Here is a 24,962-nt window from a genome sequence, read left to right as displayed (position 1 = left end):
TTTCAGTTTATGTAGCTAGTTCTCTCCTGCCATTTCTTTTCCCAAATCAGCATCTTCTCATAGTGCCTATTGTCTGGACTGGACTGAAACTAAACCTTCTGCTCCAGTTACAAAACTCCAGCATAAAATGAATGGTACCAATGCCAGCGACCCATTTACTGACTTGTTTGCCGAAAAAAAGATTTCTAGGTCTAAGAACTATGCCTGTCTCTAAACCTCTCCATAACTGTGGCTATGATGCAGCATCCCAATGTTCATCTTGCGTTCATGCTGACATACTGAGGTGTGTGCTATTCTGTGTCTCACACAGTTGGACAATTATCAGGACAATCAGATAGTTTTGCATGAGCTCCAAAACTCAATGTTTAGAAGCATACAACAGAAATATAACTTTTAACCTCTATCTCCAGCAGTCTTACCCATTTTTGGTCAATGTCAGGTCAACAAACAGAGGCTACTTTGTTGAAGAACCTAGGATCAACACTGATTATAGAAACGATATGAGTGTGTGTCATCAGACTGAGGGGATTTTTCTTTTACTTCTTGACCTGCATTTCCACAAAATGATGCTGATATAACCAGTGGTGTACTTCAGGAGGACTTAGAGCACAGTAATACTAATATCTGAGAAAAATGCTCCTATCTAAAACAAACAGAAAGAGGCAGAACTGTGTTTTTAACTAGACGTGTGTGTGCATGTATGTATATGTGTTTGAAATACAAACCTCATTATTACGAGAGATCTAAAAGTGTCTAGACTAAAGACAGAAAAAAAACCTTTCTCTCAGACTAAAAAAAAATCAGTTTTGAAACAATTACTTAGTACAGGAAAGCAGGTGCTTAAAATTATATTCATAATTAATATTGAAGTTGAGATTATTAAAATGCCACCTATAGGAGAGATTAGCCTTAGAGTTAAAAAATCACTGAACAAGAAAACCAGCAATCCAGGTTAAACTCCACAGACAGTCAGATTTCCATTCTGATACCATGCATATCACTTAATTTTTCTGTGTCTTGGGTCTTAGCATTGGAATGTTAAATCCATTTTACTGCTGTTTCAGCATAACCAGATGTAATTGAAGTGCAAGGCAATAATCAGCTTTATTGTTTTCCTTAAATATGCTAAGTGAGCACGTCAGAGCACGAGTGCGAATGTCTTTTATAGTTAGCTTCAAATAGCCAATCCCAATTCAGCCTATTTCCAGTAACAATTCTTTTCTAATAATGGCTTTTCAGTGCTGCAGTGAAAAAAGCCCTCTACCCCATCCCACACAGTTCCACAAGAGGGAATCAATGTGCTGCTTAAGTTCAGAAAAGGCCTTCAGTTCATGGAAAGGTTTTGATCTTGAAGATCACCATAACAAGGTGAAGTTTTTTCATAGTACCTGAGTACTTATCAGCTGCAGCATACAACAGCTAGGAAAAAGGAATAAAAAAAAAAAAAAAAAAAAAAAAAAAGGGAAATGTCTATTTCTTCCCTCATCTCTGCACCTAACGTGTGAAAATGTAAGAAAAAATTACTTAATATAATTGAAGAAAATGTGGAAAATTAAGAAAACATTAAGCCTTTTATATTAGATTTGCCATGTTTTTCTAGTCTCCAACAACATGTGACATTCCTTTACATATGTGGCTCTATTATGATATGCCTGATTTGAAATACTGTTATTATTCAGTTTTCTGAACATGTTTTTTTGAACCTTTTCAGAAAGCTTTATCTTTAATTCAGTGTGATGATGATGACAGCAATGACAATTAACAGTCCTGGGCATTTCAAAAGAATTCTTGTAATAGTGTGAAGTATGATCTCTCAAGTGGCTGACATCTATGAGCAGTGCAGTTTAATGAGAGTGAAGAGGAAAAAAGAGATCTACTACAGTCAAAGGACAGAACAGCTTTTGTCAAAGCTGTCAGAATCAATGTTAAAAGAAGCAGTAGAACAAGTTAGTAATTTCTAGCCATACCACAGAAATATCACTATTGTATCAAACTATACAAAACTAAATAAAAATAATATCTACTAGAAATCAAAATGGAGTTGTTTGGAAAAGAAAGATAAATGAACATTTTAAACTGGAATTTACACAAGGTAAGCACATTTATTCCTGGAAACAAAAGCAGTTATATTTTTGCTAAAAATAAATGATAAGTGCAAGAGAGAAGAAAAATCTGGAATTGAAGCTAAAATATATTAAGATGGGAATATTTGAGCTGAGATTGATGTACAGCAATTCACAAGGGCTTAACATCTCAAGCGCATTTCACAGTGTTCCTGCAACCAGAGGACAAAATATATAATACTGAAGTAGGAGTAAAAGCATAGGTAAGTTTGGATAAATGGATAAATCTGAGTTTAAATTTATGCCTATTGCAAGATATGATACTGATTATATCTCCATTTTCCTGTTTTTATTTTTCACTTTTTCTGTATTTGAAAATAATGAATAATTTTTTGCAGTCTTCATGAAAGAAATAATTATTTTGATCATAAGTTCCCTAGCCCAAGATTTAAATTCTTAAGTTTACTCAAACCCACAAAAGCAAAACAATTTGAAGTTCTATTTGGAATATGTTCATTGTTAATGCAATAATTTCTGGCAATATTACCTCCACTTCTGTTCCTTAGGCTTATAGAAACATACTATAAAGTATCTTACAGATTTATTTTATTTTTATTTTAAACCTATAGTTTTCTTTTTATAATACCGTGTCTTGTTGCAGTAAGTCCAAATTCAATTCTTGACCAAAACAGGGTGGGAGCAGTGGTACATGTTTTCCTGAAAGATGGGCTGGACTCATGCATTCTGTTTAACGTGATGACTTTTACTTTTCTGTTCAAAAAAAATAATTAAATTCTACAATTATTCTCAAAGAACAACTACAGGTCCATTTACCAAAAATAACAGAATTTAACTTCTTTCTCTTCAGACAGTTAGCTAAAGTAATTGTTAACTTCCAAACTGTAAAAAGACTAAAAAAGTTTGAAAGTGAAATTTTAACTTGAGAACATCCTCCTTACCCCTGGTATTTTCATATAGCACTGGAAAATTATTTCTGAACTTTACCGAACAAATGGTACAATAACTTCCTTAGAAAAGGTATACACCAAACTAACTACCCAGCTACTTCCAAATACTACAATTAAGTTTAGCACATAACTACTGATTGTATTTTCACTTGAAATTATTGTACACAGCACTTGAAACACTCTGTACCTAAAGGATACCATGCATTATCTAATCAGTCTGGAAAATATTTCTTCATTCTCAAAAAATAGATCAAAATTATTTGTGCTACTAATTATTAAAATTCTACCAAATCTGAGTTTATTAAGGAAGGCCTAAAAATCTATTGTCTTTAATAAGAAGATTCAATAAAAGTGTGGATGTTTTTACAAATGCTGCAACCCCTGTCTGACTCAGTGACTGAACAGATGTGGAACAGAACTACATGCCATTCAGGCTGATATGTACGGAAAGCCTCAAGTCTGCTTTGTTCCCCATGGCAAATATAGCCCTCCTATAGTTACTCATTCCATTCATTCCACTAAATATCACAGAATAACTGATTATTAATTGATAATGCACAAATTTGAAATGCACGAAAATATTTTCATTTAACATGCTGTGCTAAGCTATCCTATCCCACTCTTATCTTTAACAAGATTTATACACAAGTTCAATTATTTGCAGAGGATACCCACCCAGCCCTTCAAGAGCAAGCAGTACTGTGAATTCTGCATCTGCTTTGTCAAACCAGAATAAATGCTAGTTAAAATTGCACAAGTCAAAACAGCATAAATACATAAAAATACACCCAGGTACAGTTTTCATCTAACTGACATCTAATATAAATCCAGTTTGAGGTATCACTATCAATGCAGTAATTTAATAGCAGTTTATAATTTAGTATTTCTGCACATCCAGAAGAGATATTAGTCAGCATTACTGGTAGGGAATAGTCCTGATAGTGACCTTAAAAGGTCACCATTATCTGTATTTTCCATTCTGTCTAGCAAAAGCAGTATGAAAACATGCTATTAAAAAAAAAAAAAACAAAAAAAAAAACCCAAAAAAAACCAAAACCCAACCAAAAGTGTCACAGCAAAAACCACAACAAACCACCTCATGAGATGGAGTTTCTACAGCCTTTAAAGGATACCTGTTCTTTCATTCTAACCTAGATGTTCTTAGCTAAATCATTTCTTCTACAATTTAAACATGTCTCTAGCTATGCCATTTAACATAGAGGATAGTTTATTTGTTTCCTTTTGTGAGACCTTTTTGTCTACTTCCCCTAGACTAAATCAACACTCTTTTAGTCTCTCCTCCCAGGTCATATTTTCCTAAGCCTCTGATCTGAAGAACCCTCATCTTTCTTGAGATCTGCTGCAATGATGAAATATGGTGTGATGCCTTTCTTATGCAGATTAAATTGGAATTACCCAGAAATATATTAGGTTTATGCTGAAAGGTTTTGGTAGCAGGGGGGCTACAGGGTTGGTTTCAGTCAGAAACTGCCAGAAGCCATGTCTGCCGTGTCTGACAGAGCCAATACCAACCAGCTCAGAGATGGACCCAATGCTGGCCAAAGCTGAGGCCATCAGTGACAGTGGTAGCACCTCTAGGTTAACATATTTAAGAAGGGGAAAAAAAACCCCTGTGCAACAGCAATTGCAGCCAGAAGAGAGGCATGAGAATATGTAAGAGGAACAACTCTGCATACACCCAGGTTGGTGAAGAAGGAGGGACAGGAGATGCTCCAGGCACCAGAGCAGAGATCCCCCTGCAGCCTGTGGAGAAGACCATGGTGAGGCAGGCTGTCCCCCTGCAGCCCATGGAGGTTGACGGTGGAGCAGATATCCACCTGCACCCCATGGAGGACCCCACACTGGAGCAGGTGGATACACATAAAGGAGGTTGTGACCCTGGGGGAAGACCATGCTGGAGCAGGCTCCTGGCAGGACCTGTGGCCCCATGGAGAGAGGAGCCCACACTGGAGCAGGTTTGCCGGCAGAACTTGTGACCCCGTGGGGGACCCATGCTGCAGCAGTTCAGGAAGAATTGCAACCCATGGGAAGGACTTACATAGGAGAAGTTGGTGGAGGACTGTCTCCCATGGGAAGGACCCTACGCTGGAGCAGGGGAAGAGTGTGAGGAGTCCTCCCCCTGAGATGAAGAAGCGGCAGAAACACCGTGTGATGAACTGATCACAACCCCCATTCCCCGTCCCCCTGTGCCACTGGGGGAGGAGTTAGAGAAAATCAGGAGTGAAGTTGAGCCTGGAAGGAAGGGAGGGGGAAAGGTGTTTTAAGATTTGGGGTTTTTCTCATTACCCTTCTCTGATTTGATTGGTAATAGACTAAACTGATTTCCCCAAGTCTGTTTTCCCTGTCCTTATCTGGACCCACGAGCCTTTCGTTATATTTTCTCTCCCCTGCCCAGCTGAGGATGGACAGTGACAGAGTAGCTTTGGTGGGCACCTGGCATCCAGACAGGGTCAACCCACCAAAATATGAAATTTATGGTCATACATCTGAGTACGACATTATGCTTGCTTTCTTGTAATGCCATTGGTGGCTTATCCACAACGACCACATCTTACATTTGATAGATAACTATTAAAATATTTCTCACAATACTAAAGGTGAGGCCACAACAATGCTAAATACAGCAGGACTAAGATAATGTGAATTTTAATACTGGTCCCAAGGAAAAAAAAAATGCAGTTTTATTTACAAATCAATGCTACCTGTATACTACAGTAAAAATATGAACAAAATGACATCTTTCTTTTTCCTTCATTTGAATTAAAGCACCTTTGTGTTGATCTTCAATACTAAAGACCAACGCAAAACATATTTATCTCTGAAGTAATTCTTCCAGCTTTTCTTTGGCTTCTGTTTGTAAATGCAACAGATTTTTGGTGTTTATAGTCATTCACCCAAGACCAAAACAAATGTTAATTAAGAAAAAAACCCAGAACTCTGTTTATATCAACTTGATCTGCATAAAGCATTAGTTGGCAATAAAAGTGCCACTATAATTTAAAGGCCCCAGCATCTAACTGTTCATGTGTTCTTTGTTTTGGAATTTTCTGAGATTCACAAACTTATTTAGAATTTATCTAGTCTGTTTTCTTTAGCACAGATATTAGACTATGTACTTAATTTCAAGTTACTGTTTTGAGACCAATTAAAACCATTAGGACATGCAGCTGATGAACATACTGCCATTTTTCCACTTTTCTTTCTTAAAGACAATTGACTGTAGCAAATCTGTAAATCTGAAAGGACTTAATTAGCATCCAGGGACATTTTAGTGGTATTTAATTAACGAAGAGACAATAAATTACATTAAGGAAAAAAAAATAGCAAACCTCTCATTACATCCTGTTAGTTGTTTTTTTTGAATGGGAAATTCTAGTCAAAAGGAATATACTTTGCTATTTAGAATGACCACAGGAACCAATACTTATCTTCAGACTAGCAAGAAAAATGTTCTAGTCTCATTCCAATTTTTTTGTCTGTACAACAGATGGAGTACTTTAAAAAAAAAAAAAAAAAAAGCTCTTGAGAGCTAAAATAAAGGGAGAAAATAAACCATAAAAGGAAGCAACATATAGCTATTATTTAAAGCAAAAAAAAGTCAGGTGCAGGAGTATGCAAACACACATTCACAGAAAAAGGACTCACAGATATTTTTCTTCCCTGAAAGAGCAGACTCATCTACCTACTGTCACAAGGCCCACTCCATAAAATACTACCAGGGCAGAAGGCTTTATTATAATATTAAAACCTTTGTCCATCCTATGGTCATTTTTATTTCTATTACCTTATGCCCACTGTAACAGACTGCATCTCTTCTCACTGAGACAAGATAGAATTAACCTTTCTAGTTTACTCATCCATTTCATCCTATTTGTAGAGTCTCAACTCTTCCTTATTATGCTGTATTCAACCTGATCTTTGCTCTCTCCAGTGTTATCGATCATTTCCCTTTAGAAGCATGACACAACCTGCATTTTATCCTGTGACAAGTTATCCTGCTTTCCTCATTACAGGCTCCTGAACATGGGAGACACGTTTGATCAGCACAGAAGAACCCAGCGTTCTGAGGTCCAGACTGACATGAGGAGCAATAGCCACAATCCACAGGTTAATCTTCTCTGACTTAGCCATTTCTGCACCATAAAGCTGGGGAGGGTTGAGGACGGGGACTATTTGCTACCCATAGTGCATGAAAAGCAACTTCTTTTTCTTTTCTTAAATTAGTAGCAAGATGTACAGCTATTCCTCCATAGACAATACAGGGAGAATACTTCAAGGAGGGAGACAACCCAGTAATGGCTGTTCTTTGTGGTAATCTTTTAGATCTGCGGATGTTCGTTACTGCAAAGGAAGCCTGGACTCCAAATTTCTCTCATTTCAAACTGAGCTCTAAACCAACTTCCTCTGTATCACCTTTGTACCACACAATCTCAGATCAAATTGGATCCAGATCAAATACAAGTGGTGGCAGTCTATTTTGCACATTTCATCACATGGATGTTGTGAGGGCAGCTACACTAAGGATTGAAAGGCACACAAAAACACTATGGAACACTACATCTACACTAACGTTGAGTGCCCCGTGTAGCATCGGGAAAATATTCTGCTATGTATTAGAGTCACATAACTGGCTTTCCTTCCTATAAGATAGGAGCACGTGGGATTACATTCAATCGGACACAATGGTGCTGTCAAGAGGCAGCTGAAGTGTGCACTTAAAGTGTCAGTCTCCAGTGCATTCCTGGGAATGACACGAGAGTTAACATGGGCTTTTACTGACTGCAGAGTGTCAAATAACCACACAGCTTTTTCCATTTGTGTTTACTTCAGAAGACATATCCCGTACTGCAGGAATGGAGAATATGGACACAGTTGTTATTAGAATGCTTTGAAGTGGGTGAGGTATCTTTTCCTTCATTAGAGAAGTAAAACTTTAACAATTCCTTAGATAATTCATAAAATTGAGCCCTAACAATTAAGCTATAAATACAGTTTTAAAAATAAAAAATAAAAAAAAAAATCTTACTTTCCCTCAGAATGGACCTACGATCTTACAGGATTTGGGCATATAGGCAACTCCCCATAATTTATCTTGAAAAGAATCCAGACATTGTTTATGCATGTTTTCTACCTTTTCTTCCTGTCCATAATAAAAATATCATCTCCCCTTGTATCCATGTTTATAAAGTAATAATAGAAATTTACACAGAGTAAATTTGTCCCCCAAAAATATTAATTTTAGCAATTAAAAAAAATATTACTGTAACTGCTATACCAATACACTATTTTCTTGAACAGGATGTACTTTTGGGAATTGTTCATTCAGATAAAGGAAATCCATAACACTAAAATTATCATAAAATAAGGCATGCATTATCATCCTAAACAACTTTTCAATAAAGGAGATTAAAAGAGAAACAAGGGGAAAACAAGAATTATATCAATCTTACATTAAGGAATCACTGTCCAAATGAAAGAAACAGATATAGAGAGTGATGTTTTGTCTTCATCGCCCTCATATTAATGGATTTGAAATTAAGCCGTAAATGACACAAGGAATCTTACAACACAGTTTCTAAATATTAGCTGAAACTATAATTAATCACCCTCAGCCCTAGGTTCACAACTGAATGTTTATCTTATCCCAGGGCAGGAGATAACCTCTTCCACAGCTGAAATAACTACTTCCTTTCAAAAGGTTCCTCTCCCCCGACCCTTGCCTCAAAAACCACCCCTTTGCAGTTGAGCTTGTGATGGATGCATTGACCCCTTAACCAAACTAGCAGTAGTTTGGTACAGACTCCAAAGGAGGTAAAGGCCTGAGCCGTAGCTGGGCCAAGAACTCCTCTAGTTCCAATCTGTTCTCTGAAAACCCACAAAGGAGCAGAATGGCACAGTGAGCATCAGCACATATGGGCTTGGAACACCAATCATGCAATTAATATATGAATAATGGATGACTTTTCCAAGACTCATTTATCAAGGACAAAGAAAGTTCTGGGTAAAAGGAGTCTCATGCATACCTTTACATCACGTATAATTTGACTATGAGCCAATCATTTTATTCCATAAATATGACAGCCTAAGTGAACCTTCTTTGAGCTCTCCCTGCTAGACAGTGTGGCTGCATGGCAGTGATCTCCCCTTGAATTGGGATGCTTCTCAAGGTTGCTCCTCAAGGCAAAGAGACCTTTTACCAACAGCAGATCTTTGGTAAGTGACTGATAGCATTCTGAATTAATACTAATGAAACATTACTAATCTATGTAACTATTAACTATTAATTATACTTAACATTGTATAGATAATTCCATTAGACATAAACCATTTTCCAAGTCTGAGACTAAGATTGGACCTAGCGATACCTAAGCTCCATCAGGAGTTTAGACACCAAGGGATTCCACTCTGAACCTCATGACTCAATGTGAGGGTCTTCCTTACTCTTTGTATTTCTTCCATTAGACATAAACCGTTGTCCAAGTCTGAGACTAGGATTCGAGCTGGCCACAGCTAAAGTCCATCAGGAGTTTAGAAAGCAAAAGGAATCCAATCTGAACCTTGTGACTCAATGGGAGGGTCTTTCTTACCCTTTTGCATCTCCAATCTCTGTGTGAATCACTCTAACTGGATTCTAACTCAATTTTCCTTTGTACATTTCTTCCATGCAGTAATTAATAAGATGAACCTTGCCATCAAACTTATTGAACCTTGGTAAACCACTGTTAAATTTTGTTCAATTCCATCAAATTTATTGACCTCTGTCAAATTATTATTTTACCTCAATAAAACATATTGTTGCTTCTCTCTTTTGAGTGAGGTGTATTCTACTGTTTCGCAACGCATTGGCATAGTTGGCAGGATCATAAATAAGGATTCGCGACAGAGGTCTAACAAGATTTAAACTCTACTTCGTTAACATTGACAGTTTCTCATAGCTAAAAGTTGTTCCCATATGCAGTTCAAAGGCAAGTGATGTTGTGGAATTCCCAGCAGTGTGTCCTGCTTTTGAAGTCTTTGAATTATCCATATGAGATTCTACTAACAAAGAGAAACTGATAGTCTTAAAAAAGTAGAATTCAAATTTACATACAGCAAAGACCACAAAAAAGAGAGAATTACCTTTCTAAATTTTATTTTCTCTGTCTCTTCAGAGACCAACAGATTTCAAGAAAAAACGATGTTATATCTGGGATTACTGGTTGTTCCTGCTGATAAACAGTATCATAATATGAAGGGTCTAGCCACTCCAGAAAGAAATATAAATTTAAAATTAATATTTTCTGAAATAATTATTTATGCCTTTTAAATAAACAAAATTCCTGAATCTCCTTATTCATTGTCAAATTTATTTAAAAATTATTTAAAAAGAGCTCATGTTCCTTTTTTTTCCTCTTAAATGTTTACACTAGTCACAGGTAGATAAAGTAGATCACAACATACACAGGAAAAACTTCTTTTCCATCTTCATTCCTATTTCTACTTACATCCTGACTTCAAAACATACTTTATGAAAAGATCAGGTCTAGCATGACTGTTAACATATCTCTTTCAGAAAAATGTAGTTTAGAGAGCCCATTAAACATGAAATATTCCTTTTGGGGTTTTTTTGTGATTTTTGTTTGGTTTTATGTGGGGGGAAGAAAATTACTTGGAAATATTGAGCAAAGTTTCAAAGTGTTAAAACATATGACTTCTCTAACTGAAAGTCCTGTTTTAAAAGGTAACCTGTTTATTATAAAAAATAGTTAGTCTCCAAATGATTTAAAAAAGTGAACTATTTCCAGTTTATGTAAACCTAAGTCTAAAACTGCTTCACTGAACCACAAATTACTTTTTCAATCATTATTTGATTAAAATCTGCAGCTTTGTCACTTCCTGTCCTATTTCAGAACAATAATACAAAAAAGCAGCAAAAAAACATTAATAAACAAGCTACATATTTCTTGCTATAAGTCTGTAAAGATCAACTTGAAGTTTCATTACCTGAGGCTTTTGGTGACATCAGCCAACAAACTTTTAGGGAGGCAGCTTCTAAACTTCACTGCCTTGCTCTTTTTTTTTTTTTTTTTTTTTAAAGCATGAAGAAAAAAATCATTTATAAATAACTTTATGCACTGCCAACTCCAACTGTTCCCTTCTCACCTTTTGATAGCTAAGCATACATCTTATTTGAACTTAAATAGTAAGCAGGCATTCTGTCCTGTTGTAACTTCTATTTATCTAGCAGAGTTAGTCTTCGTTATAGGTAGCCTCACATGTAAGACATCATTGTTTGTTGATCTTATTTTCTTATTTCAGATTTAGATAGTAGCATTATGTAACAAGGGTATCAACAATCTTCCAGTTCACTGAATCATGAGAAGGATTTGAGGCTCACCATGCTCTTTTCTTGCCAATGTTCAACCAGCATGGAAGAAGTTAGCAACTTTTCCAAGCAGATTAACTATTTCTCATTTGGTTAAGTACCTTCCTTGTATCTTCCATTACAGTCACATTTTCCTCTTGCCAAAGTCTTAGTTCTGACCACCACTAGATAGACCTCGAATTAAACTTAAATTGTTAAAGCATTTTTCAAAGATGTCACTGTCAAGGTAAAAAAGGATGGCAAAACAAATTTTAGGGTGAGGTAAGGGAAAGGTAGCAAACTGATATATTTCTATGGGAAAGTCGGGAATTCATTTTTAAGTCACGTAACTCATCTGCAAAACAAGCCTCCAAACTTCCTCTAGTTTCAATTCCTAGCAGCTAAAACCAGGGCTCTTTCTGCAATTCTCTCTGAAAAAAGCAGATATTGAAGTTCCAAACATCCCTGGCATCTGTTTCTAACTTAACTAATGTCAGAAGCAGCTCTAGAATTTAGGTCTTCTATTTCACCGGACATATTAGTGCATCTTTCAAGTTACCATACTTTTCTTCAAAATTTAAGTTTTAAATAAAATCAAAACACATAGCTGTTAGCAACTGTTAAGACACTGCAGAAAACACAGATAACTGATTGACAGCTGTGAGCTCAAACACACAGAATTCAGCAACTGAAGCATACTTATGAGAATACTTATGCTAATAAATCCACGTTATTTATTATACACAACCTTGCCAACAGAAATTCTTTTAATTTAGTTAAGATTTCTTAAATTAAGAAATATGAGTAGTGACACCCGTCATCCCTTTCTTTGTACATATGAATATATCTGCACGTAGTCTAATGATTTAGCCTTACCAGTGCTGTCATCATAAACAACAGTAACTGTTTTCCACTTGAAGAACTGCACAAGGTCAAGGATGGCACGGCTGAGTGAAGAGAAATCTGGATAGAGGCTGACATAGAAGGAGTCCTTGTTGTCTGACACCTGATGTTTCCAGCGGGTCTGGATATGTGGAACACCCAAAGCGTTGCAGATGGATTGCACAGCATTAGCTGAGGAGCTATGGGATGGTCCGAAGATGGCAGCCACCCCAAGGGACAGCTGATCGCAGGCTGAAGAGGAGACAGAAGTCTGTCAATGATGAGAGGAAAGAAGGCAGTGTGCCAGAAGGTATTGCACATTTCATATTAAACAAAAGGCACTCCATCAAATAAAACTTTATTGCTGACAGAGGTCCCTTCTTGTGTAACACTTTCACTTACACAGATTTCAACTTCAGAATACATTTCTAAGCTTTCATTGTGAGCTAATGAATAGCAAAACAGCGTCAAAATAGTGCTCAGCTATGTTTAATAAACACTTCTATGTCAGTGGAAGTCACAAAGGCCAACATTTGTGTATCTTTTAAAAAGCACTGACAAGAGAAGAGATTTGTGCTCAGCTGCATCTTACATTTGGAAAAGGGCCATATGAGACAGTATCCTAATCCAGGCTGTTTAAGTGTTAACTTCTTCCTCAATCAATCAACAAACGCTATTTGTTCTGAGACCCTAATTGCTCAGAAATTATATGTGTTAAGTGGATTCTAGTTAAGTATCAGGCAAATGATTAATTTCATTGAAACGGACATTTGAATTTCTGTATCTGAAAAGTAGGCATGTTGACTAGCAAAATTTAAAGGTCAACATTTTCCCTAAAAGAAAATTAAATTGCTGTCTGCTAACAAAAAAAATTCAGTGTCCCTTCTTAAACACTGGAAATACTCAATACTCAGTTTTGCTACACCTATATTAGTAGATAAAACTGGCCCTGAGAGTCACTGACATGATACTTCTGCATTCAAGTGCCTTAGCTTTCCTGTTTCCAACATAGGGTGGCCCTACCTATACCATGCATTAGCAGTCTCTGGTCTGTATTATATCGCACAGTACGCTCCAGTATTATTTTGTAGAACATTAGTTAGGACGTGCCAAAAAGAAGGCAGGAAAATTGGTCAATACTGCAGAGCAGTTTTTCAGCCCATGCGCTGCTCCTGTTTATACCACCACCATAGACATAACCTTTATGAGTATGAGGTTCTGAAAAACAACAGATTCTGTCTTCTAAGAAAACATCCTATTTGGTAGAGAGAAGTAAAGAAAAGTATCTCCCTAATCCAATGTAGATGTGAGTATTTGTATGAGGTTTGATTAATTAATATTGTTACTCCACTATCAATGTTCCTGACAGCTGAGGAAACAAGCAGTAGAAACACGTCTTGTTGCATTACTTTTCTCAGCAAGTCAAAATTAATTGTTTTATTATGCGCATCCTCTTCAACATGATGAAAATATTGCGAAGTCTTTCAAGTGCATTCCAGAAACTATGCTGGAACACCTTTTTATTACTGCAGAGCACTGGTGGTTTAAATGAACTTCTCATATACACACAGGATCTCCATCGCATTTTGAGCGTCAGATCAGGGCCTAAATGACTAGCTTGATAAAAAAACATTTATGCTAATATTGCCCTTCCTAAGAGTAATCAACAAGCTTTATGCAAATGTCAGTAAATGGGATCACTAACAACAGCAATAGCTACCAGATGGCTTTTCAATGGGCTTTTTTTCCCTGTTTCTGAGATTTGAATAATGCAATGCTTTCACACGTGATTTAATATGGCACTAGCTCTATCAGATGCATACTGATTTTTCTAGTGCAATGAGGGATATTTTGTTTGCATTTACAGTATTCTTCACTTAAACAGTATCTCAGAAATATCATCTTGCCTTCAGGTTGCTCTTTCATACCATACCTTTAAAAACCCATTAATATTTCTTCTATATTCAACTTCAAAACTCTACGTTACTAAGAGGTCTAAACAGGCTATTTGTGATGCAGCGCCTGCCTGCTCACTAATGGACATAATCATGAACCACAAAATGAGTCAAATGCTTAAACCTCATTGTTAAAGCTCTGCTTTGGAGCCATCGTAATAAAATGAACCATTTAATGTTAACCTTTAGCCTTTGATTCTGAACTAATGCACCTGTCAGCACAAATGTAGTTGGCTGTATTGTGAATTGATGAAGCAAAAAGCTATTAGCACTGGAAGATTACACAGATTTTGATACAGCCTGACCAGTTACAAATAAAGAGTTGTGTTCTCATCCAAGATGCAAGTGGGAACAATGAATATATACAATCTATTCAATATATCCAATCAATGGCACGTTGCCATTCTAACTTCATAGAATGGTTTGGATCGGAAGGGACCTTCAGCTATTGCAGTCTATCAAGTATTAGCAACATAATATTCGGGCTAGCTTGCACTCTCAAGCAAACCTCAAATAAGGACTAAAAGTAGTTGTGTGGTCTCAGGAAAGGCTTAAAGAATTAAAGATCACAGAACAAATTTCTCTGCTGTCTACACCTTTCCTCAGGAATGGAGAGAAACTGCCCCATTAAATTTCACAGGACAGCGTGTGCTGGAGTCAGGAAGCATTTGAATTTGGAAGATGAGGAGGAAAGGAGAAAGAAGGAGCCAGAATTAAGGATCAGCCCATTCATTCACTGTTGGCTGAGGTGGAAAGGAAAGAGTAGTCTCTCAGAACCTGCTTTAATCCATCATCCAAAACACCAGAATAACTCAAAATAACTTTGTTAAAGGTGTTTTCCTCTTTCTTCTTCCACAAACTCTCCTCTGCAAAGACACCCTCTTGCTAGGCATAAATAATTAGCCCATAATATTTTCATAAATCAAAGCATCTTACAATGACCAAACTGTGTATATTTCTGTACAAATATTTTCATGCCTAACAAAAGCCCATATTAGAATGGTTTATTTAGCAAATAAACAGATAAAACAGATTAAAAATATTAACTATGTGTTACAGCAAGAGAGAAAAAAAATCCTCATAATTTCTGAACTGAATTTTTTAATCAATATTAAATTCCACTTTAAGATGTACTTCATGTACATTCATCCTGACACAGCAGCTTTTCCCTATGTAGCATTTCTAATGTACAGTGGTTTTTATTTGTCTTAGCCCATTATAACACCACAAATCCCTTATTGTGTAAAGCTTTCAGTCTTCAACACTTGGGAGTGGCATGTTGGGACCAGATCACTTGACAGGTTTAGGCTAGAAAGCTGTCACAAGAAATACAGTTTGACCTCTGATTCTTTCACCTTTCTTATTTTCTTGTTAAGGATAACCTTCATATGAAATTGGCTCTTCAATTTATAAAAAAATGTTTTTAAAGAACATACAATATAGTGCAAAATTCAGTCCTGCTGAGTTCTGACACTATGTATTTTCTCCTATAAATACATATTGGACGTGTTGGGGTTTGTACTTTCTAGGGTATGGCAATGGTACAGTACAACTTCCTTCTATTGTCACAGACTGGAATGCAAAGCAATCTGAAAACTTCAATTATTGTGAGAATCAAAGATTTGAAAAATTAGGAAAAAATTTGTTTCAGGTTTTAAATATTTAAAGAAATAGCTTTTAGACAGAGGCAGTGGGAGCAAAGATGACAACATAATTTTCAAGCAGTTACCATTACAGCCTTCAAGGGGTGGTCTTTAAAGCGGTTCTTCGATGTCAGTCACAACCTTGTACAGTCTCATTGCATATGGCTTTATTGGACGGACATTTTTTTCAGGTAAACAAACCAAGTAAGTCTTAGTTTCTCATTAAAAAAATTAAATATGCAAAAGGTTACCTTTTTTGGATGCTTCAAAACTGTCATAGAGATTTATCTTTTGGGTGTCGTATGTTAATGTAGTGTTTGGCAGAAGAGTTCTGTTTCTGTTGATTGTGTTCACAGCAAATCTGAAGGCTAATTCTTCTGCTCCCATTGGACCAGATTCCACACACTCAAAAATGCCTCCTGGTAGTGGCAGAAACAAATAAGAAAAGAAGAAAAAAGAAAAAAAAACACACTAGTAAGCCAAAATAGCATAAAAGATCATCTTTAATCATCAGTTTGGAGAAAGATTCATCTGCTTAACATTTTTAACTTCATGAACCTGATACAATGCAAGTCATGAAATTATCTCATGATTTTGGTGAGGTTTGGGTCAAACCATAAAGAACACAGCAATAAATCAAACTTACCTTAAAGAAAATCTGTTTGGGTTTTTTTTCCATACAACATTCATTTTACTATTTTGAATAAAAAGAGTGTGGTAATATAAACTAACCACACTATTTAGAAGCAAAATAGGAGACGGATGAAGAATATGTAATTATTATTTTACATAGTTAAACTTGAAATGATTACATTTACCTCTTCCAGATCAACCACCACCTATGGGAGGGGAGACACATTTTTAGATTCTTGTTTTCTACTCTTCTAGACATGATACAGCTATAATAAACTGGAGAAAATATACTGAAAATGCACATATAAAGGAGCATGAAACTGAGCTGCCCTAAACTGCCTCCAGAAATGAAGGTTTTTAGATATCTTAGAAGGACTGTGTGCCTGAACTGATATATATATTGAGCAAAGAGTTCAAATGTTGGTCTTTTGCACTGAGCTACATGTACAAGCTAACCTCATTCTCAGCAACTACAGGAATCTAAACAACTACAGCCTGCATAAACTCTATTATGCTATGAAAGCATCCCCAAACAAAGCATACTGCCATAGTAAGACATGCCTCATATGATAGGCAATTTCTAGAATGCTTCTGACCCAGCCTTAATCTCAAAAGAAGCAAGTAAGTTTGTGAAACTGTACTCTGCTTCAGCCCTTCTTTTCTGATTAATGAGATATCATTGCCTATGAAATGTTAATTTATATATACTTTGGAGTAACATCATTTATTCTTGGGTCTGGAAAGGCCAAGGATATAGTAACAATAAAAGTAATTTTAAGATATGTTTTTATTATGATGATATGGAACGCCTCAGAAAAACAATCTGCATCCATATGGTCTGTTCAGTCCTCATGCTAACAGCATCTGTCTATACTAATGGACGGCCGATGGCCGTCATCTGAGGATCACTAATTATAAGGCAGGCATTGTATCTATGCAAGAAACATTTTTCATTCACTTTCTTCTAGCTTGTGCTTATTCATTTCCAAAGTAATATTGCTACCTGGCTTTGTATTGTCCAAAAAAATTTATTCAATGCTCCACTACTTTCTCAGCAAGAAGCGCTCAGAATCTGAATGTACAGGAACTGAGTCAGACTGAATTTCACAATCAGTTTGCAAGCAGTCTTGTTGAGCAGCCAAGTAGATGAACCATTTCCAAAGCAAAAGGAATGTCTATTTAGTTATCAACTCCTTCCCTGTCTGATACCATTAAATATGAAAAGGCTTTTCAGTTTTGCAAGCCTCCTGCTTCTTCCAACCTGTTTCTCAGTACAGGATGGAGTGGTTAACTTTTTTTTCCTACATATGCGCCCTTAAATTCCTAATGAGAGCCTTAGGGGCAGATGCTCAAATAATATTAATTTAAAAGCCAAGCACTAACCACTGAGATGAGATGAGACTAATAATTATTTAAACATGAGTCATTTAAAACTGAGAATGAAGCATTGATGGGAGAGGCAGATGCTTAAGAAAAATTTAGATACCTAGGGAAATGATCCAAACTGACTGAACATAGAAAAAAATATAATCAGTAACTGATATTAGCAATATTTGAGAAGCTAAAGCAAAAGAAACTTGGATAACATCAGATAAATATAGCCCTGGTACACTTTAAAACTGAAAAAAATGACCACATTTATTTGCACAATAATGCAATATTAATATGAAAGGCAGCCTATTGCTTTTCAAATTAATGAAGTGCTCTGTTCAGGAAAACATAATCTGATAGGCAAGATTTTGTGCTGCTTAAGATTTACAGCATCTATGCATTATAAATCAAACTGTGATATATAGGAGGATCCTATTTTGATTTGGGGAAAATATTAAAAAAATTTGCTGCAGAAAGCTAAAAATTAATTAATAAATAATAAGTATAGATATTAAGAGACAAGGAAAAAAAGATGTCTCTATGAACATAATGAAAATTAAGATAGACTTTATAAGCTTCCCTAAGGCATCTGGAAAGCACTTATTCAAATGTATTTGAATAAACCAGTATCACAAACAGTTATTAAAAAAAGAAAAGAAAAGAAAATATTATATCCTAAGTTACAATGAATTCATAAAGAGAAATAAGCATTACGATATCTCTTTCTTCTCCCTGAAATTTTTACATTGGAAGATTTCTTCTTTAATTTCAATATATCTGAAGCACAATAAATCTTTCTTCATTGTTCCTATATTTTTCATTCTGCTCATTTCTAAATACTTGAGATGGGGAATTCCTTGTCAAAGATACAGCCACTACTCTCAGCATAAAATAAAAATAAAAATGGATTTTGACCTCTCATATCTAGGTAATTCCTAATGGTAGTGACAGTCGATCACATAGTAAGACGATTTTATGAAGATGACAAAGTCTCTATCTCCTGTGAATGGCAACAATGTGTAATTTCTCACGTGCACCATTCAGTGGTTTCTTCCCTCACTCACATATTCTCTGTCCCTGTGATAAATGTATGCCCCACAAAGCTGGCAGCATATGGTCTGTCTGCCTCAGGGTAAATTTCCATTCCTAAGGAAAGAGAGGTAGAATAACCCGTTTCTGTTGTCCTGTGATTAGGATATTTTGCTTGGAGGAAGGAAAACATAGCTTTTCATTCCTGCTCCTGAATATTTTCATATTTTACACTAGATAGACACTGAATTAAAAATAAGAACCCTAGAGGAACATAGATCTTTGCAGTTTCCTAGCCATTTTCTAACCTGTAGGATGTCAAACTTCCACTAGGCTCCTTTCATTTCAGTTTCATGTTACTTCTGTATCTGTCTGTTCAAGCAGCAGAGGAACATCCCTTAATTAAATATTTTGGATGCTGGCAGGTGTAGGTTCATCTTAATTTTCATATTAAGAACAGACTCAAATCAATAGGTTCTTCAAGTGCACCATGTCCTACTAATAAGCAAAATGGTTGAAAATGCCAGGCTCCTCTGTAGTGAATAACAGCTTCGGCCAACCTAATATTGCACACAGGGCACCACCATTTTTTAATTGAACTTAAAAGCAGTTTAAATTGAACTCACACACTACACAGAGCAGGAGCTTAGGCAGGCACAGGTCTGCATTCTGAATATCAGAATATAGTCACAAAACAGCTTCTCATTCTCCAGAGGAGAGCACTTTTAAGCGTGAGTTAAGTCTATGCTTTAGATATTTTCAGGATGCTCAACAAAGGCACATAAATGAGTTCAGGATAATATTGACAGGAATGGGAAGCTTTAAAGGGTGCTTTCTCCATTGCTACATAAGATGCAAGTATTAACTTGGTTACTTTAAACTGCCTTGGCCTTACTGTTATGTTCCTATATTTGTTACTGAATATGTAAATAATAGCAAAAAATACTTTGAGTATTTTTAAAGAAAAGCTTATGTAAATCTACTGGTTTAATACTGAGAAACAAGCCACAAATTATACTGCATTTTTTTTCTAAAATGGAAAGGAAATTAATAAAAAAGGTTGGCTTTCCACTTCAAGTATATTCAATTATAAAGGGATAGTGGTTTCCAGAAGCTGTTATAGCATACTGAGTCATGTTGTTCCCTCCCAAGCAGGCTGTTCTTTACTGCTGTTGTACCTTGTATTCAGGATAGCCTTATTAATAATCAAATTGAGGAACGCACTGCATGCTCTCAGATAAGCAGAGAGAAGAGTCATAAATCTTGCCATTGATACGTGGACAAGCAGCCAAACCAATGCCTATCTCTGTCTAACAGCTTGAAAAATGCAGGTGTTGATGTTCGTCGTATTTTTAACACAGCTTATAGACCCATAATAGGCAGAAACACCAGTTCTCATACACAACCAGCAGCACATCCTAGAGAAAATGGCTGAATTTTCACTGCTACTTCAAAACAGAGACAGAAAACTTAAACAGAGTAGTAAAATGTTTATTTAATGCTTAGCTTGCTTTAATGGTCTTAGATAGGACTTCTTCATTTACAATGTTAATAATATGGCAGTTCTTCTGTGGCCTATAACAGTAACACCAGGGAATATGGCATCATGCAGCTACAGCTCAACCTGTAGCTCATGAAGTTTTATTGACTGTGTACAGTAGGTGACTGCTGTATAGCTCAACACTTCTTCCAGTTTTTACTGTTGTGATAACCCCTTAGCAAAATCTTACTGGATTTTAGTAGTGATCAACACCTGAAGAATCACAGTGATGAGGAATGTTTAAGACAGGCCAGTCCAAGCCAGATATGCAAGAGCAACTGTAAAACAATCTTTTGCAGTGACATCCAGGATAATTCAGATCTCCTATTAATCTTGATATACTAGAACTGCTTTTACTGAACCTGAAATCCACTGGGATTTTTTATTGGAGTTGTCACTATTGACAAACATTTATATAACCAAGTTCTTTTACATAACCAATGGGGAAAATCCAGTCATCAGTGTAATACTGATACAGTAACAGGTTCTTCAGAAACAGAAGCCACTGGAAAAAATGATAGTAATATTTTATCAAAAAGGACAATATGTAGTGCCTAAAAGAGTATGAGTCCTATAGTAGATGTCCTTATTGTTTTCCAAGGAAAAGAAAATCTGAAATAGTTTTTAAAACAATTATACAAGTCCAACAAATTTGTTCTGAAATTGTTCAGATGAAAAAGTCTGCATTTTCCACCAAAAAAAGTTGAAGAACTTTCATTTTTAGTTCACAGGCCATCTTGATTTTTTTTTTTTTTTAATTTTCAAATCATTTTCTCAAGCACAAAATCCAGAGGAAAAAGTCCTCCTGCTACACATCTTGGCAAAAATTACAAGAAAATTGGTCCTGCTTTTACCTACCTAATTTCACAAATAATAGGCTAACCATTGGAATGATTCAACTTTCCATTTCTATTCCACGAAAGGGTCATATATATTTTTCTCCCCATAAACACTCCACTTTGGGGATCATTTTGTTTGTTCTGTGTTTTGCATTATCATCTCCATGTAATATCTGATAAAATCCAGTAGAAAGTACAAAAGTGCTTAACTCACAAAATCGCTGGATGAACACAAGTGCCAGAACAAGTTATCCTTAAATCTCTCCTCCCTCTTACGTATGGAGAACTTTTGAAACGGATGCATGCCACAAAACTTGACTTACTGTTACCTACTTGAAATAACGCACATTCAAGCAAGGTTCAAAAGTGTCTGAGTAGAACTACAAACAAGCAAAATAGCAAACCTGGTTGGTAATAAATCAAAGAATTTCTCCTTTGTTTCTAGTACAATGCCAAGTTTGTTTCAGTAGAAATTAATGCTATTTTACGGCAGTAGCTACAGGCTATTTTACAATCTGTGCCCTCTGAAAAATGAAACCTTTAAATATATAACAGAATCTGACAAATCAGTTGAAATGAAGCTTACAGGCTACTTTAAATTGCTGAATCTAAAATAATGCTTTTTCAATATCATTGCAAGTATATCAACTACACAGAATTAAAACTTCCATGGTGTGGCAGTATCAGGAATTTACCAGACTAATTTTCAAATGTGAAATCAGGAGAGATAAATTTAAACATAAACTCATTCTAATACAGCATTGTTGATATTAATAAAGTTATAGAAACAATATAATCATACTTTCAATTTTAACTGTGATTTCCTTGTACAAAGAGGTAAGAGGAAGTTTCATATTTTTCTAATATCAAAATAACTTTATAAAAATCTCACACATGTACACACTAGTTGTTAATAGCTATGATTTTTAACATTATAGCCATATTATCATTATTATGCACCAATCTGCACAAATTTACCAACAACCATGAAGAAGAAAGTTTTTATTAATACATTATAAAAAGTAACATCAGTCACATTGTGGCATGAGCACAATTTTTTTTAATAATACAGTAACTTTTAGAATATAATAATGTAAAACCATATCTTAAGTAACACTAAAAAGGTGACTGAGAACCTGGAAAAAAATTTGTTTTTAAAAAAAATTATCTTAGCCACTAACATTTCTTCCCATCATTTTACTTTAAAAACATACAAATATGTTTAAATTGTACTAATAAATTTATATGATGTTATATAGGAATGAAATTATTCTTCACCTCAAATGAATACTTTGAATATAAGATAACTATGGTGCCCAGATCTAATGCTGATGTAACAAATAGAAATCTTTTATTCTGACATTACTTCCCTTTCAGAAAACATGACCTCTCAAGACAGTCTTTGTTTAATTAACTGGAAGGATGGGAGAAAGGAGTAACGGGTGTCTGTGAACAAGGTATCTGTGATAAAAAACTTTTTAGAAAAGTGCTTCAAGAGAGAAACAAGCAAGTCTATCAGGTGTTACACCATTAAAATATATGCTTCTATCTGTTGTGTCCCAATTTTGAAATTGTCATTTGGTAATCCAACCCAATGATTATGTAAGGTGGTACTACAAGTAGAGGGATAAAAAGTCAAAGGCATGTCATTGAGAGTTCAATGGATGCTAGTATACTATCATTTCCAGAGGTGGAAGTGACGGCTTTTTGGAAGTGTGAAGGGACTACAGTTTTCCAAATACAGGCATAGCCAGAAGGCAGTGAAAAGGCTCATTCAAAAAACCCAGTATCACTGATGTGGCATGGATGTTACTGGGAGCAGGAGGCATGGTAGGTGCTGTGCTACAGTGACTGGTTGGAGTTGCTGGCTGAAGGCATTTTTGCCCTAATCAAGCATGCTATGGGTTGTACTGATAATCCTGTGTCAGATCCTGCTATGGATTGAAAAGCTACAGAGATGGTTTAAAGATCTCCATAAAGGTTGCCAGCTTATACGTGTGCTTCCTATAAATACAGAATAAAATTACATCTTAGCCACTTATTTCTGTCTGGAACAGGATTTAAGAAAATTAATCACTTTCATGCGAGATATTAAAAACAAATGAAAAAATTTCTTTGTTACAACCTTTTCCATAAAACAATGTAGTTTAATTTTTTATATCAATTTAGAATACAGCAGTGTGAATCTGGACTATCCCATGTTTTTATTACTCCTTTTCAAAAGTAAATTCAAAGATTTCTGAATCTCCCAACAGGAAAAAGTTTAAAAGGATCACTTGACGTAGAAAACTCTGTTTATTTGACTTTGAAGTCCTTTCTATGTGGATAAGCCACTGTGGGAAATGACAGTACACTTCAGCAATATCCTTTATCCACACTGAGTGTACATAGGGTTTGGAGGAGGGAAGCAGGACCTGGAATTTTTGGGGTTTATTTTCATTGCCACTGATATCCTGTGTAATCTTATACAAGAAGATTTTCTGAAAAATAAATATCTCATCACAAAACAATATGTAACAAACACCTCAACGTTGCAATAGAGGCACAATTATCAGAAAATCAGTAACGTTTTAAAATGAGACATAATTTAAACGATGTATCCCAACAAAGAGGAAGTCAAGCAAATCCACCAAGAGGCCCCCGTGGATAAACAAGGAGCTCCTGGGCAAAGTCAAACAAAAAAACGAAGCCTACAGAGGGTGGAAGCAAGGGCAGGTAGCCTGGGAAGAATACAGAGAAACTGTCCAAGCAGCCAGGAAGCAGGTTAGGAAAGCCAAAGCCCTGACAGAAATTAGTCTGGCCAGGGATGTCAAGGACAACAAGAAAAGCTTCTATAGGTATGTCAGTGATAAGAGGAGGACGAGGGAAAATGGGGGTCCCCTCCAGAATGAAACGGGTGACCTGGTTACCCAGGGTATGGAGAAGGCTGAGGTACTCAATGACTTCTTTGCCTCAGTCTGCACTGGCAAATGCTTGACCCACACTGCCCAGGGCACAGAAGGCAGGGACTGGGAGAATGCAGAACCGCCCACTGTAGGAGAAGATCAGGTTCGAGAATATCTAAGGAACCTGAAGGTGCACAAGTCCATGGGACCTGATGAATTGCATCCACAGGTCTTAAGGGAACTGGCGGATGAAGTGGCCAGGCCACTCGCCATCATATTTGAGAAGTCCTGGCAGTCTGGCGAAGTTCCTGCCAACTGGAAGAGGGGGAACATAACCCCCATTTTTAAGAAGGGTAAAAAGGAAGACCCAGGGAACTACAGGCCAGTCAGTCTCACCTCCGTGCCTGGCAAGATTATGGAGCAACCCTCCTGGAGACTATGCTCAGGCACATGGAAAATAAGGAGGTGATTGGTGACAGCCAACACAGCTTTACTAGGGGCAAATCATGCCTGACAAACTTGGTGGCCTTCTATGATGGGGTTACAGCATCCGTGGATAAGGGAAGGGCAACTGATGTCATCTACCTGGACTTGTGCAAGGCATTTGACAATGTCCCGCGTGACATCCTTGTCTCTAAATTGGAGAGACATGGGTTTGATGGATGGACCACGCGGTGGATAAGGAATTGGCTGGATGGTTGCACTCAAAGGGTTGTGATCAATGGCTCAATGTCCAAGTGAGAACGGTGACGAGTGGTGATCCTCAGGGGTCGGTACTGGGACCGGCAC

General features: G+C 36.3%; 1 protein-coding gene across 3 annotated transcripts in view; it reads right to left on the bottom strand.

The window, feature by feature from the left end:
• The window catches only part of GRIK2 (glutamate ionotropic receptor kainate type subunit 2), a 433,684-nt gene that overhangs the window by 277,400 nt on the left and 131,322 nt on the right, over positions 1-24,962 (bottom strand). For all 3 annotated transcript variants that reach the window (XM_075747790.1, XM_075747789.1, XM_075747791.1), the window contains 2 exons: positions 16,128-16,295; positions 12,273-12,530 (listed from right to left, as the gene is read on the bottom strand). In XM_075747790.1, coding sequence (XP_075603905.1) covers positions 12,273-12,530; positions 16,128-16,295 — 426 coding nt within the window. The remainder of the gene's footprint in view (positions 1-12,272; positions 12,531-16,127; positions 16,296-24,962) is intronic.

Source organism: Balearica regulorum, chromosome 3 (assembly GCF_011004875.1).
Source record: "Balearica regulorum gibbericeps isolate bBalReg1 chromosome 3, bBalReg1.pri, whole genome shotgun sequence".
Lineage (NCBI taxonomy): Eukaryota > Metazoa > Chordata > Aves > Gruiformes > Gruidae > Balearica > Balearica regulorum.
The sequence above is the reverse complement of the archived record's forward strand: the minus strand, read 5'-3'. Positions and strand labels throughout refer to the sequence as shown.